Genomic DNA, 18,129 nt, shown 5'->3' with positions numbered 1-18,129 from the left:
AAAAGATGAATAGTTTGAATATTGATCTTCTTGACATATTCACTATCTACTTATAATACCATTTATTGTACCATAACTCAATCAATATACTTATGTTTGCAATTCCATTTAGAAAAAAATGACTACTCCTACAAAATAAAGCACATTGTATAAAATAAAAATATATATTCAATGATTTCCCAGTTATTAATTTAAATATATAATTCTACAACTATTCTATTATAGAAATTGTGTTTGAATTCCCCTTCTGATATGCTTTTATATATTATACTTTAGGAAATACAATGTATTTATTTATTTATTTATTTTCTTATACTTTTTTTTTTTGGTGAGGCAATTGGGGTTAAGTGACTTGCCAAGGTCACACAGCTAGTAAGTGTTAAGTGTCTGAGGCCGGATTTGAACTCAGGTCCTTCTGACTCCAGGGCAGGTGCTCTATTCACTGTACCACCTAGCTGCCCTGATACAATATATTTAAGAAAATAAAATTGTATGCTTTCACAACATTATTATTTTTATATTATACATTGTTATATACTTTATAATATTATATAATTAGAATCTTGTTATTGCATTAAAATAGATTGCTCTTAAATATAAAGATAGTATAGAAGTTTTTTTCTAATTTTGATTTCCTTATGCTTGCATGAATAATAGAGCTTTCTAAATTTATTTGAAACTGTAAATAAAAATTCACCTCTTCCTTAAATTGATTATTAATTTTTGTGTGTGTATCATCCTATATATCATTACTGACTTTAACTGATATTCCAGGTATTTGCACCTCATTAAAATAAAAATAAGAGATGTTTAGATGTTATCATGGATAACTTTTGAAAACACTATTTGAAAAGGTCTATTAAAAACAATTTTTTTTAGGGGCAGCTAGGTGGCACAGTGGATAGAGCCACTGGCCCTGAAGTCAGGGAGGACCTGAATTCAAATCTAGCCTCAGACACTTAACACTTACTAGCTGTGTGACCCTTGGGCAAGTCCACTTAACCCCATTTGCCTCACTAAAATAAAAAAAAAAATTTAAAAACCAAGCAAACATTTTTTTTATACTCCAGTAATACCTCATGTCAATTGTATCGGTGACCGAGTTGGCCTACAGGAACCAACTTAAAATTGAACCCTGTCATTCAGACAGAAATCATGTGTTTTCTTATTAGAGATTGTTTAAAAGTATATTTATTTTTATCTTCTCAGTATTAAGACACAAGATTAAAAACACTAAATCTCCAATCTTCTATGATACATAGAAGTCACTATATTATGTGACCTACAAAATTACCCTTTTTTTCTATTTGGGAAATTAAACACCTTAATGCAATGCAATTTTTAAAGTTACAATTTAAATTTCTTATCTTACATTTCAAGTTCAATGGTTTATTTACTTATTAAATACAGAAACATGGAATTAGATTTGTATCCTGGCAAAGATGAAATGTTACCATTATTCACAACTTCAAATTCCTTGTTTGTGCTTTTTCTTTCTACCTAGACAGGCTCTTAATAATAGAAAATTAATCACATGATTGTTTAGTGAACAATAGCAAAATAGCTTTTCCCTCCTTCTTTGACTGTTGTGTCAGTAACTTTAAAAAGTCACATGATGATTTTAAAAAGTCAACATGAAAATGTTTAAGGACCGAATTCCCCATTATAATAGTATGCTAGTTACTATCACTGATACACACTATAATTAATAATATTTTATGCCTCTGTGGTGCTTTTCATAAAAAACCATTTTGCATTATATTCTATAAAAATACTTTTACAAATAGAAAATAATTAACCCCTTCTTAACAGCTCTGCTCAATGCATCCAATAAAAAAACTCATCTTTACAATATACTTTTGTAGCTAGTGGGGGCTAAATCAGTAAATAAAAATGTGGCATAAAAATACCAGGAGGGAAAGTTTTGACACATGGACACATGCTTCTCATCAAGGGCAAAACCCCTTACTAAGATGGAAAAGAAACTACTATCATTGCATTTTATATCAAGATTCAGCCTATTGAGGAAGAAAAAGTTTGATTTATTTTCTCATATGTAAGTGGCTTCAGCAATGTTTCATCTTTTTCTCAGCCCATCTTTCCACATTTTATTTCTTGACACACAAAAACCCCTCCTAGTGGAAAGGGTACATAATTTTACTACCCTATGGCTTCCCTCATCATCCCCGTAACTGTCCAGACAAAGATATCTCTCTCTGCCTACCATTCTCTTCTATGTGTAGTCTCCACTGTTAGAATATATGCTCCTAGTGGGGAGGGATTCTTCCACTTTTGTATCCCCAGCACAAACAGTATGGCACAATAGTTTGGCATGTAAGTAAGTTGTTCGTAGTGCTTTTCATTGACCAATCTGTGACAACTTAGGGGATAAAAATTTACTTTATTATAATCATTTACAAATGAGAGGTAGTTGGTGTGGTAAAACACCACCTCTTTCCTCAACCCATAAGTCTTATCTTTAGGTTCAAGCTTTCAATCGTTAGAATCCTGGCCAAAGAAAGTAAAACAAAACTATGTGTAACTTATCCTATAGGTCTGAGAGAGACAAAATACTTTGCCAAAAATGAATCAGAAGTGTTCTTAATCACAAAGTCGCAACCTAATGAATAACTATTATAAGTCATAATGAGATAGTTATTTTCCTTGATCCATATTTAACTAATTTATTCACCCATCCATACTAAATTTATCTTTCGAAGTGCCATGAAATAAAGTCTACTGTTTTACCAAATTACCTTGTGTGCGCACAGGATCTGACATGGGGCTAGGGTCACTAAGACCCTGAGAGTTGATAGCCCTCACCATGAACAAGTAGATTGTATTGGGTCGCAGTCCTCTCACAGTGTACAGTGTCGTCTTTACATGTTTGCCACAGTTTGCCAGCTATTGCTCACTGATTGCTGAAATGAGAATGAAGATTTACAATTCAAGCATAGAAAAAAAAAGCAAGTAAGAATGGGGTTGGATTTCAATGAAAAAGTTTAATGGTTGAAATCAAAACAAAATGTACAAATAATAAAACACAAGAACACTTAGAGTTTTCAGCTCAGTAAATGAAACAGTCTGATGAATTCAGATAATTCCACAAAAAAGCAGAGCCCACCTAACAAAAGTGCCATGCACAAAAAAATTAAATTCAGCCCAAGAGATGGGACAGCCTTTGCTAAATGCACTGCAGCCACTAATGAACACCTTAAAAGGAAAGGGTGGGGTGGGACCAAGAATCACAACATCAAATCTGAACATAAATATGATCCTTTTAAATATATGCAAATATATGTGTGTATATTATATATATATGTACATATATACCTTGGAAAGAATTAACCTGTAGAAAGAATAAATGGACTACAGAGTAAATTATGCCAACACATTTTCCTGTTACAAGATGTGTTCTCTTTGCATCAAATCCACATGCAACATTACAACAGAGCCTTCTAAAACTACACATCTGTAAAAGAAGAAAGGGAGCGTGGAGTAAATATTGCTTTCTATGTTTACATTCTTAATAAAATTGTACATAACACAGTTGTGATCTCTCTGAATAGTGAAATAGCTTTAAAATTAAGAACAAAGAGCCATCTCACAATAGTCACACAATATCATTTTAACACTTTAAGGTTAAAAGATTCTTCTATTATGGATGCGGAAATAATCTGTTTTTTAAAAATAGCTTTCAAGTGTTTATTTTTCAGAAGACCTGGCACATCAAAATATTAAAATAATCAAAACTCAACAGAAATTTTTGAAAAAAAGATTTTTAAACCATCTATAGCTAAGGAAATGCAAAGGAAATAAAGTTATATTTAGCAAAATTTATAAAACTCTAAGTTATTCAACTTTCTTTTTAATGTTTCATAATCATATAAAATAAACATTTTAAAATAAGAATTGTATTCATTTTCCAGTTTGCCTAGAAGACAATCAAAAAAATATATTTATGTGTATATATACATATCCTCTCACTTTCTATATAGATATACAATATTATCAGAATAATTCTGAAGAACTCAAAACATGTTTATGTGTTCCCTCCAAATCATATAAAATCTAAATATGGTTTTAAAATTTCTCTCAGCATTCTACAAATATACTTTAGAACATAATTTCAAATATTTAAATTTTTTAGTTTACTATCTACTTAGTAAGAAAAGAGATTGCACTGTACTGTTCATATATGTACAATATTTGCATATAAATTTCTACATATGTGCTCACATGTCTATTTATCTGTCATCCCTTGATCAGCTAGCCATCTATCATCTACCATCTTTCCCAGAAAGTGCCTAATCTTCAGCTATTCTCTCCCAGTGAAGTGGCTCTAATGCCCCATTAAAACATTATAGTGATCAGGATAAAGAAGAAAGGTCAAAAGTGTGTTGATGGCCATTCAGCTACATCCTTGCAAACCTGAAACATAGTCAAATGCTAATTTTAATTTCCTACTTATACAAAATTGTTAATGAAACAAGAACAAAGTCTCATCTTGCCTCTACATCATCAAAGATAAGGTCCCTAATGAGTCTGTTAAATTGTCTTTTCCATATAACAACATATATGTGACTGTATACTCTAAGAATATACATCACATTACTACAGTTCTTATCACTTAAAAGTTAAAAAAAGAAAACATTAGAAGTAAAATTATTAACATACTAAAGGCCTCAATGATATATGCACTAGCTGGTAGGCTTCCAGGGCTGCCTGCTGGCAGGACAAGTGACACTGTTCTTACTGACATCAGTGACCTGAGTTTGGATGGTGATCCGCAGTCATTTAAATCATAATTCTTACTGATTGTTGCTGAGCCAGATTCTGTAGGGGTCAAATATAAAATAGTTAACTTCCACTGCTTATTACATAGTGTTTGTTAAAGATAGTCAATTACCTTCCCACTCTTATGCCTGCTTAGTCACTTTGTCTTTACCGTTGCCAGTGTTTGTTCATAGCACAACTTCAGCTTGACTTTTTTTTTTGGCAGGCAATGAGGGGTTAAATGACTTGCCCAGGGTCACACAGCCAGGAAGTGTCAAGTGTGTGAGGCTGATTTGAACTCAGTCCTCCTGAATCCAAGCCAGTGCTTTATCCACTGAACCACCTAGGTAACCCCCACAGATTGACTTTAAGAACTTTGTCAAAATGCTACTCCTCCATTAGCATTTCCTGTTCTCTGAAGTGGGGAAATTATCTTTCTTCCTTGAACTCTATACTCTCAGTCATACTCTAGGATAATAGGATCATAGATCTAGAGTTGGATGATACCTCAGAGATATCTACCCTAAACCTGCCATTTTACAGATGAGGCAATCAATTGAGGTACAGAGAGTTTAAGGGATTTGCCCAGTGACACAGGTAGTAAAATGAGAGGTAGTATTTTAACACTCAAACTCCAGGCTAAGTTTTTTTTTTTTTTTCATGTACCATGCTATTACCTCCTCCTTTTAAGTTCTTTTTGTATTAAAATTATTTCTGTCATATCCATCTTCATGCCTTTCCCATTAGAGTATAAGCTCATAGAGGGTAGGGGATAGATATCCTTAAAGAAAATAAACATAACTGTGTGACCCCAGGCAAGTCATTTAACCCACATTGCCCTGCAAAAAAGTAAAAATAAATAAACATATAATCATAATAGTTATTAACAAAAACAAGCAATTATATAATAGTTATAATTATTTTAATTATAAAACATTTAACCTCTAACAAGAAATAAGAGAGTTTTTAAAATTGTTTTTTTTTTCTTGGCTGCCAACTCTGACATGTTTCTCCTCTCTCTCTCTCTCTCTCTCTCTCTCTCTCTCTCTCGTCTCTCTCTCTCTCTCTCTCACTCTCGACTCTCTCCCCCTCCCTCCCTCCTCTTGGTCTCTCTCTCTTTTACAGTTGCTATTATTATGCTGATTAATTCTAGTTCCACTTATTTCACTCTATGCTGTTTCATGTTGTATTTCCTTATTTCTTTGTAAATTTCATATTTGACTTTTATACTAATTATTAATAAATTTTAATAGTTAGATATTAGCATGTGTGGTTTTTGGTTTTTGACTATTATAAATAGAACAGATAGGGTCTTTTCTTTTATTCTTTTGGGGGATAATTACTACGACAATAATCACTGTATGTACTGTTAAAATAAGCTTTGTGACTTATTTTTAGTCTTGATTTTCAAACATTTATCTGACCTATTTTCTGCAAGTATTTTTCCCACTTCTTACTCTTTTCCTTTTAATTACATAAATTATTTTCTTTGTCATGCAAAATCGCAGAAATTGATAAATGGAAAGACCCTAAATGGCCACTTATTTCAATGTATATGAAAAGGAAGTTCATTATATTATACCTGCCAAGCAGTTGTGAAGACTCTATGTGAAGACCTTCAAGAAAAGAGGAATTGCCACCTCTAGAAGCAAGCAGAGTCTAACTTTGGATGATCTATTTGTTAGAAGTTTTTGTTTTGTTTGTTTGTTATTCTTAGCAACAAAACTATTTGGTTTCTTTTCTTTTCCAGTTCTATTTTGTGGAACTAAAAATAAGACTAATTCAAGACCAAACCAAAAATAAGTCTAAGGCTATGATACTTTTTAATATTATTAGAATCACTATCATATCTCCTCTAAATCTCTTTTGAATGCTAAACATACACTGTTCCTTCAATTGCTCTTCATAGGATATAGGCTCAATATATATTCAATATTGCAACAAATTGTTCTCTTGATTCTGCTCACTTCACTTGGTATCAGTTTATTCAAACTTCCTTGGTTTGCAATAGTATTCCATGGTATTTCGTAAGTCCTTAATTGGTTCAGTCATGTCCCAATTGAATGACTCTCCCTTTTGTCAGGGCAATTGACTTATCACCACTAAAAGAGCTTCTAATAAATATATTTGTAAATATTGTCCTTTCTTCTTTGGAGACTCATTTCATCTTAGCACAAGCTCCTATAGTTCTCACCAAGAGGAAAGGTCTCTAGTATAAGGTTGTTAATGTATTTTATACCTATCTTCCTTGACCTGGCCTAGATAAGTTCAGAAAGATCATTATGATGGTTCTCTCCTTTGGAAAATTTCAGTTTATCAATGTTCCTCTTAGACTGTGGTGCAAGAATTGAGAACATTTCAAAAGAGGTTTGATGAGGACAGAATACAATGGGAACTATCACCTATTAATACTTATTATTAATAATTACTCTTTTGATATAGTCCATTAGTTTGTTTTGTTTTGTTTTTTTTGTTTGCTGGGTTTTTTTTTTTGACTTACACAATATACTGCTTACTCCATATTGAGTTTTCAATTTACTGAAATCCCATATCTTTCCTCTCCTAGCTTAGTTAGGTTGAGCTTCTGTTTAAGTGAAATATATTCCTTTTATCCCTTTTGGATCATATTAGATTCAGCACAATGCTCTGCATTGTTTGGATCTTTTTATATTGATTAGTTTATCTAATATGTTAGCCATCTCTAACAGCTTTGAGTTATCAGTATATTTGGGTAAGTATAATATCTGTGCCTAAATACATGTCACTTATACAATTAAATTCACTGATAAAAATTTTAAACAGCATAGGGGCCAAGCACAGATGCCTTCGCTTGAAATCTCTTGCCATCCTGACATTGAATCATTAACAACTACTGCACTCCTTGAAATGGGACCGCACAATCAGTTTGGGATTCATCTAAATCATCTAGTTCAGGCTTCATAAACTTTTTTAACTCATGAGCCTTTTCATTTCCCCCCCAAATTGTTACATGACTCTGGGTATATAGGTATATAAAGTAGGTATACATAACCTTTTACTGTTGCCATATTTTCATGACCCCCACATGGGCAACCCTCAGTTTAAGAAGCTTTGATTTATTCCACATCTTTTTGTCTCTCCACAAGAACAGTACTTTCTTAAAAGAAAATCAAGAAAATCTACAAAAATACAGATAAAATATATCCATAGCATTCCCACCACCCACTAGTTAACTAATAATGTCAAGAAGGAAGATGAACTTACTCTAGCATCACCTTTTTTTTGAGAAAGTTATGATGGTTCTTTCTAATCAATATTCCCCATTATTAATAACTATCTCTTTAATAATCCATTCTAGAATTTCCCAGGAATCAAAGTAAAACTAACTGTGCTATATTTAAAGACGTTGAAAAAATTGAGACATTATTCTTTCTATTTGTCTGATATTATTATAATTTTCCATAATCTTTCAAAATGTGAGAGAGTCAAATTTGGTCCATTCTTTAGACCAGAAGGTGTTACTCTGGGCAAAAATTATAAACTAATCAAGGGCAACAAAGTTCTCTCTCACTATGTTGTTGTTATTTGGGTATCAACACCCTATTATTCATTGTTTGTTCCATCATTTCCAGTACAAAGTAATTCTCCTTGGCAAAGAAGGAGGAAAACAGTAAGAAGCAAGCAACTCTGGTAATCTCATTTTTGTTAGTTATGATTGTCACACTCACCCCAATGAAAGGTCCTATTCAACAGCCCATATCTCTTTTTGTCCTTAGATTTCCTTGTCAAAATTAAGCTCATCTGATCTTAAGTCACTCCTGACGCCTTATTTTTAACAGTAATTAAAAAAAAAATTCCCCTTTGTATTCATGTCACACTCCCTTTCATAAAATCTCAATTTTTCCTCATCATTGGAATGAAATTTCTTTCCTGTCTTCAAAATTTCTTGAACATCTCCCATCCCTCCTTGTATCATTTCAGAACATGGGGTCAGAGACCTACTGGATCTCTTGGATAATCTCACACTGATATCTTAGATTAGCTTTAGGTATATACAACTTTTGGACTTAAAAAAATAATAACTTGGCATCTTCCAGTGCCTAAGCCTGTGTTCTACACACAGGGAGGATTAATAAATGTTTGTTGATATAAGTGCTGTCTTTCAAAAGCAGGTCCTGATTAATCACATTGGTAGACATTGTGATGGGAACTATGACAATATGAAAAAGAGATATGATATGGTCTTTGGCCTAAATACACTTATAATACCTCCTTCATTGATACTTAGACAGATCTTTGATATAACCACTTTGGCATTCCTTTCATAATCACAGACCACAACCACTCTCTACTTTCTCATAGTGGCACTTTGTATTTCTAACAATTTCAGAAGTTACTGACAATCCCCCTCTGCTCTCTTCCTTATAAAATATGATTACATTGAGGCCAACCTTCTTCTGATTAGACTTTCTACATGGAAATAGGGTGGTATTTAGACAACAAATCAAAATCTCTATCCTGTCCTATTTAGAGAAAGGAGCTACTATAGCTTAGGCATAATTTGGCAGAACCCTGAGAATCTTAGATTAGTACTTTAGTGGAGATTTTATTTAATTGAAGTTATTTAATCAGACATAATATTTTATGCCTAAAAAATTAATCCTACTACTTTCAAGGCATTCACTAGGAACTCACCAGTTACATCTAACACAGCACTCCATGATGTCTCTCCACTTGAACTTGTAGCCACACATGTGTAAGTGCCAGTATCAGAAACCTATAATGCCAAAAATCAAAGAAACAACAAAAAAAGCTGATGCAGAATATTTCAAATTTTTCCAGAAAAAAATGTTATATTTCAATTGAGGTAATCTTTAGTTACTTAAAGTAAAAAATAAACTTTTGACAGCCTATTATAAGGTAAATATGATGAGAAGTACAAATAAATTTTCAGTTATTAAATTTTTAAAGTTTGTTTTATCATACTTCTGCAATTGATTTTTAAATAATATGGCAAAATACCATTATAATTCACCTTACCTCATCACATATTCTGTTATGCTGTGACATAACAATTTCTATTTTCATAGTAATTCTGAGTATTTGTCTCTATGTCTATCTGCCTATGTCTTTAACTATCTTCTCTATTTCTTTCCTTTCTTCTTTCTGCCCATTCATGGCTATTATTTTCATCTTCTAACATCAATTTGCAAAAAGAATTCATGACATCACATTAAAAATTTCAGAATAATATTTTGACAGAACACTCAGGAGCAAGAGTTGATAACAGAAATTATTTCAATAAACCTGTAAATGAAATTATATGACTCAAAAATTGTGATTGAGAGATGATGAAATTAAGATGGGCACATAAGAAATAAGTAGATAAATCATTTCTTTTTTGCCTTGTTATTTGTTACTTTCTATTTTTTCTAACAAGAGGAAAATATGTAAAGAAGGTAATAAAGAAGTCAGGTGAGTGAAGAAAAGTAAAGTAAAATAAATAAGAGTATAAGTCTTTTGCTTGATAAACCACTAGTTCCCTTAAGAATTTAGACTTCAGGGGACAGAGCCAAGATGGCAGAGTAAAGGGAGTGATGTGCCTGAGATCTCTACATGATCCCTCCAAATACCTTCAAATAATGCCATAAGACAATTCCTGGAGCAGCAGAACCCACAAAAGGAAAGGGTGAAATAATTTTCCAGTCAAAGAATATTTAGAAGGTTAGCAGGAAAGATCTGTTATACAGGGGTAAGAGTGAAGTCCAACTCAGCAGAGGTTGCCATCACAGATCCAACCCCAGCTAACTAGGCCTCCAGAGCCTTTGAATCAGCTGCAGCAGCAGATGCTTCTGGAACTCAGCCCACAAATAGTGAGGGGGTCAAACTGTTGGATAGGGGGGAGATTACAGGGGTCTCTGCTTGCAATGAGGTAGGACTATGTTGTTTTGCCCATGCTTGGATCGGGGTTGCAGTCTTGCGTGGTGGTCCAGGTGGAGGAGGAGCACAAGCATAGTAGAACTTGCAGCCACAGTGGAGTAGGGCTCTGTTTCTGCTTCCAGGGCAGAAAAGCAGGCCTTTGGTTGCTTGTAGAACAGAGCACAGGCCACATTAGTAGTGAACATACCTCTCCTTAAATCATACCACCTTGGAAGAACTAAGGACTTACAAATTCCTAAAAGTATCTTGGAGAACAGCTGCTCAAACTCCCTAAAGCTTGAGACAGTGTGTCTTCTACCCTCGAAGCAGTTCCCCACTTTAACAAAGAGTAAAAATTAAAGAAACAGGCTGGGAAAATGAGCAAACATAAAAAAAAATGCTGACCCGGGGCAGCTAGGTGGTACAGTGAATAGAGCACTAGCTCTGGATTCAGGAGGACCTGAGTTCAAATCTGGCCTCAGACACTTAACACTTACTAGCTGTGTGACCCTGAGCAAGTCACTTAACCCCAATTTCCCAGCAAAAAAAAAATGATGACTCTAGAAAGTTCCTATGGTGACAAGGAAGATCAAAAAATACCCTCAGAAGAAGATGACAAAGTAAAAGTTCCTATATGCAAAGCTTACAAGCAAAATATGAATTGGTCTCAGGCCATAGAAGTACTCAAAAAGGACTTTGAAAATAAAGTGAAAGAGGTAGAGGAAAAAATGCAAAGAGAAATGAGAATGATGCAAGAAAATGAGGGGGGAAAAAGTCAACAGATTGAAAAATTGAATTGGCCAAATGGAAAAGGAGGTAAAAATGTGCACCAAGGAAAATAATTCCTTAAAAATTAGGATTAAGCAAATGGCACCTAATGACTTTATGAAAATTCAAGGAACAATAAATCAAAAACAAAAGAATGAAAAAAATAGAATGCAATGTGAAACATCTCATTGGAAAAACAATTGACCTGGAAAAATAAATGCAGGAGAGATAATTTGAAAATGATTGTATTACCTGAAAGCTGTGATCAAAAAAAGAGCCTAGACATCATCTTCCAAGAAATTTTCAGGGAAAATTGCCCTAATATTCTAGAAGCAGAAGGTAAAATAGAAATTGAAAGAATCAACTGATCACCTCCTGAAAGAGATCCTAAAATAAAAACTCTCAGGGATATTATAACCAAATTGCTGAGCTCCCAGGTCAAGGAAAAAAGGTTGGAAGCTTCCAGAAAGAAACCATTCATGTATTGTGAAGTCACAGTCAGGATAGCACAAAATCTAGCAGCTTCTACATTAAAGGATCAGGGGGCTTTAAATATGATACTCCAGAGGGCAGAGTAACTGGGATTACAACCAAGAATCACCTACTCAGCAAGGCTGAGTATAATTCTTCAGAGTAAAAATGGGAATTCAATAAAAAAGAGGACTTTCAGGCATTCTTGATGAAAAGACTTGAACTGAATATAAAATTTGGCTTTCAAATACAAAACCCTAGAGAAGCATAAAAAGGTAAACAGGAAGAAGAAATCATAAGGGATATTAAAAGGTTAAACTGTTTGCATTCCTACGTGGGAAAATGATACTTGTAATTCATAAGAACTTTCTCATTATTAGGGCATCTGGGTGGAGTATATTTGGTCAGAGGGCCCAGAAGTTTGTTGAATATCAAGGGGTGATATCTTGAAAAAAAATGGGTGAGAGGAATGCACTGGTAGAAAGGGAAAAGGAGAGGTGAAACAGGTTAAAGTATCTCACATAAAAGAAGCAAGAAAAAGCTTGTGGAGGGAAGGGAAAGATGGGGGACGTGTGGTGGAGTGCATGAGCCTTACTGTCATCAGAATTGGCTCAAACAGTGCATAACACACACTCAATTGGTTATAGTAATCTATCTTACCCTGCAGGAAAGTAGAAGGAGAAGGGGATAAGGGGCTGTGTTGGGGTGTGAAAGAAAGGAGGACATATTAGGAGAGGTAGAAGTAAGAAGAAAAACACTTTTGAGGAGGGATAGAATGAAATAAGATAGAAAATAGAGTAAATTGCATGGGGAGGGAATAGGATGGAGCTAAATACAGTTAGCAATAGTAACTGTGAAAAAAATTTGGAAGCAAGTTTGTGTGAAAGACCTCAGTTCTCAAACACATAGAGAACTGAATCAAATTTGTTTTTGAAAAGTCATTATCCAGGGCAGCTAGGTGGCACAGTGGATAGAACACTGGCCCTGGAGTCAGTAGGACCTGAGTTCAAATCCAGCCTCAGACATTTGACAGTTATGAGCTGTGTGACCCTGGGTAAGTCACTTAACCCCAATTGCTTCACCAAAAAAAGAAAAAACAAAGTCATTCTCCAATTGTTAGAAGATCAAAAAATATGAAGTTTTCAGATGAAATACTCAAAGCTACCTATAGCCATATATTTTTTTAAATGCTCTACAGGCCAGCTAGGTGGCGCAGTGGATAGGGCACCAGCCCTGGAGTCAGGAGGACCTGAGTTCAAATCCAGTCTCAGACACTTAACACTTTAGCTGTGTGACCCTGTGCAAGTCACTTAACCACAATTGCCTCACCAAAAAAAAATTTTTTTTTTAAATGCTCTCACTATTGATTGGAGAGATGGAGGTCAAAACAATTCTGGGGTACTACCTCATACCTAATGGATTGAATAATAGCACAGCAGAGGAAAATGACAAATGTTGTAGGGGATATGGGGAAAATGAGGCATTAATATGCTCTTGGTAAAGTTGTAAACTGATTCAAACATTTGGTAGAAGCATTTGGAACTATGGCCAAAAGGCTACAAAACCAAGTGTACTCTTTGACCTAGTAATACCACTACTAGGTTGGTATCCAAAAAGAAATAAACAAAACCCGCAAAGTTGAATTTGAAATTGAGGAGATGCCCACCAATTGGGGAATGGCTGAACAATTTGTGGGATGAGATTATGATGGAACACTATTGTACTATAGGAAATGATGAGCAGCATGCTATCAGAAAAACCTGGGAAGACTTACATGAACTGATGCAAAGTGAAATGTACTGTAACAGCAATATTGTAACATGATATACTGTGAATGATTTAATTATTTTCAGCAAAATAATGATCCAAGACAACTCTGAACAAATTATGAAAAATGTAATCCTTCTCCAGAGAAAGAACTGATGGTACCTGAATACAGATTGAACCAAAATTTTTTTTAGTTCCTTTTTCTAGTTTTTTACATCTCTTTTCTTTCACAACCTGACTAATGTGGAAATTTTTTGCATGACAACACATTTATAGCTTATATTGAATTGTTTGAGTTCTTGGGGGGCTGGGGAAGGAGGGAGGAAGAGAATTTGGAACACACAGTTTTAAAAATTGACGTCAAAACTTGTCTTTCCATGTAATTTTGAAAAACTAAAATTCTAAATAAATGGAAATAAAGAAAAAAATTTAAACTTCATCCCTAGATACAGGCAATCTGACTATGACCTCTGTCTCCCTCCAAGTGGCTCTCATGTGTCATTCTAAATCCAGGCTCCTCACTTCAGGCCTATTTGCTCCAAAGATTTCTCCAGATTTCTGGAACTCTTTTCTCAACCTGGATCAAAATGAATTGCCAGTTCTTCTCCCTTGGTTGTACTTCTTCAGGCCATACTGTTGCCTCATCCTGCTTTCTATGAAATGAGCCTTCTGAATCTCTTGGGATGTAGGTTTGACATTGAGAGAGGGCTTTAAATTCTGAAAGGATCTCTCTCCAGACACTATTTTTCTTTATGCCTGGACTCATTCTGCAATTGTTAACACATTCCCATCCCCTCATAGTGTCTTTGACCGTTTGATTCTGAATCTTTGGCTGGTCAAGTACACATTTGTTTATCCCAAACTTCATGCTACCTCATGCCCAATCTTCTCAAACTACCTCTCCCTCCAAGTCTCTCAATACAGATCTAACTACTTCTTCCACTGTGCTCTCTGAAATCCCTACTCAAGAATTTAATAGCTTGTTATATCTAAAAGTGTTTATTTTCTAACTTCTTCCATCTTCTGAAGCTTAATGAGATACTGCAACACAGGCTGGCCTTTCTAGTATTGGTTGACTTTAATCCATATCTTTGACTCACTGAGTGAGATAAGGGGAGTCAGAATTCACTGCTACTATCAGACTCATGCTCTACCACTACCACTTCTCACTAACCTTCACACAATAAATTAAAAAAGAACATTTATTTAAATATCTAATATATGCCAGGCACTCTGCTATATTCTGGGGATACAATGTTTTCTACCAGTTTCACAATCTTCTCCTCTCTGGTTTCTGCCCCACATTAGGAAACTAATGTTTATAACCTCTTCATTCCTCTTTAAGTCTTCTAGGTCTATTTCTCCCTTCAGCTGACAACCTTGACTTATACTTCATTGAAAATTTGAGTCTATTGGATGAGACCTTCCTCTTCTCCCCTACTCATCTTCCCCTATTTCTTCTCCATTGTCCCTTAGGAAGAAAGATGTTCTACTTGACAAGGCAAACCATTCTACATGCATCCCTGACCTCAACTTCTACAGAATATTGTTCCCTCTTTTTATTCCCATTCTCACTAATTTTAGTCTTTTCTTAACTACTAATTTTATGCTACTTACAAAAATACACATCCTCCCTCCCTTAAAAACAAGAGACCATCAACTTGATCTTATCATTCCCACTAGCTATCACCCTATATTTTTAATGGTATTTTTGTCTAAACCCATTGAAAAACATTTGATTAACTTAATTGAGAAACATTATTACAATATATGCTTCTTCTTCCTCTCTTCCATCAATCCTAAACCTGTACATTCTGGTATTTTAATTCGTAATTTAATGAAATCACTCTCCTCCAAAATCACCAATGATCTTTGTATGTGTGTGTGTGTGTGTGAGGGCAATTGGGGTTAAGTGACTTGCCCAGGGTGACACAGCTAGTAAGTGTTAAGTGTCTGAGGCTGGATTTGAACTCGGGTCCTCCTGAATCCAGGGCCAGTGGTCTATCCATTGTGCTACCTAGCTGGCCCATTAATGGTCTTTTAATGGAAAAAATTAATAGTCTTTTCTCAATATTCATCTTCCTTGAACTCTCTACTGTATTTGACATTGTTGGTTAACCTTTTCTCTCAAATACTCTCTCCTCTCTAGGCTACTCTCTCCTCGTTTTCCTCCTACCTGAAACCTATGATCAAAAAAAGAGGCTAGACATCATCTTCTTTGTCTTTGTCTGTCTTTGCTGGATCTTCATCCAGGTCATACCTAATAATGCTAGATGTCTCCCAAGTCTGCATCTTACTCCATCTTCTCTCTCTCTTTTTCTTGCTTAATGATCTTATCAGATTCTATTGGTTCAGTAATCATTTTACGCATCTTATTTTCAGATGTACCTTACTCTAACCTCTGTGCTAGGCTATATTCTTGCATCACCAAGGGACTCTTATACATTTCAAACTGGATCCTTTGAGAATCTCTGACTCAATACATCCAAAGAAGATATTACTTTCTTTTCCTTCAAACCCTTTATTTTCTTCACTTGGCCATTAATACTTGAGGGCATTATGCCCCCTCATCATCTAGGCTCAAAATTTGGATGTCATCTGTGACTCATATTCATTCTGTATATCTAATCTGTTGCCAAGTCTTATTATTTAACCTTTCACAATATCTCTCATTTATGTCTCCTCTTCATTCATATATTCAGCACACTGGTGTTTTGTAATAACTTTTCTCAAGTCTCTGCCTCAAGTCTCTCTCCACTCCATGCAATACTCTACTCAGCTGTCAATGTGTTCTTCCTAAAATGCAGGATGATAATGATCCTCTATTCTTATTCAGCAAACTCTACTGGCTTCCCATTAAATCTAGGAACAATGTAAAATCCTCTGCTTGCCTTCTAAAACTCTTCAAAACCTCTTCCCACTTTTCCAGTCTCCTTTTACTTTCCTTATGCCATCTATTCAAGTGGCTATACAATACTATATCTCCCTACTCTTGACACTTTTTTTCTTGTGATCTATGACTTGACCTCTCTTCCCTTCCTCACTATCTCTGCCTTCTACCTTCTATAAGAAACCTTACCCAGTTCTAAATCTTGGTGCCTTCCCTCTGAAACTATCTCCAAAAAACACAGACATACATTTGCTGCTAGTTCCTTACCTCAACAACTCCTCCCCTGCCCTTCGACCCCTCTAACCACTAGGCACTGGACAAAGAGTTGTTGTTGGTTCACCCATCCATCTTCTTTGCCAGTACTATGTGGCCTCTGAAATCTTGCTGACACCCTCTAAGGTCATCTCCTAATTCCTCTACACATATGTGTTTATATATGTATACATACATGTAACATACATGTATATGCATATTATACACAGTTGTTTGTATGTTATTTCTCTCAATAGACTGTGAGCTACTTGAAAGAAGGAAAAGCCTTTCTCTGTGTGTTTACAGTGACTAGTACATAGAAGGTGGTTAATAAATATTGTTGATAAAAAATAACAGCTGAGATATCTTAATAGCTCATCCATCCAACAAGTTACTCTATATGACAGGGAGGGGATTGATGGTTACAAGAATGGAAGTATACATGAATGTGCATGTATATGTGCATATATACAAATATAAATGTCTGTATGTATACTTATATATATATATATACATATGTGTACACACCCATACAAAAGAGTCTGTAAGTAGCAGTGATTTCTGACTTGCCAATCTACTGTGAGTCAAGAATGCACACATCCATATATATGTAGGTGTGTGTATATATGTGTGTGAATATATATATATATGTGTGTGAATATATATATATGTGTGTATATATACATATATCTATACCTAATGCCTATCTGATATATAGAAGCTATTAATTTCAGCCAAATATTTGGAGATATATATATATATATATAATTTATGCCATATAGTTTGAGGCATATAAATTTATTCTATATATGATATATAAAATTATGTGAAATTAATTAATAAAATCTATGTATCATATAGATATATCTTTTCCCCACAGATTCAGAGAGTTTTTCAGTTGAAAGAAACCTTAAAGTTTTCTAGGGAAAATTCTTCAATATATTACTGTTAAGTCTTTAAACAAAAACCAAAACAAAAACCTTGAATGATACTTTACACATGATTTTGGTTGTGCTTCATTTAAGATATTCCTTGTATAATTTTCTATTTATGAGTTTTGATATTTTCCACCCCAAAATGGACAAAGCTGAGGAAAGAAGGAAAATGAAAGGGAAAAGAGAAAGGGAAAAATAAACCCAACTGAATACATAATTCCAGAAAATAGCAAGGAGAGATAAGAAGGTTTTCTCAAATGAGCAATTCAAAGAAATATCAAGAGAACATTTCATGTGGAAATGGACATGATAAAGACAAAAATTGTAGGGACTTAGGAACAGAATAAATTAAGAGCTTGCAAGAATATACAG

At 34.4% G+C, this 18,129-nt stretch overlaps 1 protein-coding gene across 1 annotated transcript in view; it reads right to left on the bottom strand.

The window, feature by feature from the left end:
• Positions 1–18,129, bottom strand: part of ROBO2 (roundabout guidance receptor 2) — a 788,084-nt gene that overhangs the window by 94,332 nt on the left and 675,623 nt on the right. The window contains 5 exon segments of the mRNA XM_043994477.1: positions 2,757–2,888; positions 2,891–2,921; positions 3,212–3,213; positions 4,678–4,836; positions 9,451–9,532. Of these exon segments, the coding sequence (XP_043850412.1) occupies positions 2,757–2,888; positions 2,891–2,921; positions 3,212–3,213; positions 4,678–4,836; positions 9,451–9,532 (406 nt within the window).

Source organism: Dromiciops gliroides, chromosome 3, assembly GCF_019393635.1.
Source record: "Dromiciops gliroides isolate mDroGli1 chromosome 3, mDroGli1.pri, whole genome shotgun sequence".
NCBI lineage: Eukaryota > Metazoa > Chordata > Mammalia > Microbiotheria > Microbiotheriidae > Dromiciops > Dromiciops gliroides.
This window is presented reverse-complemented; position numbering and strand designations above follow the sequence as displayed.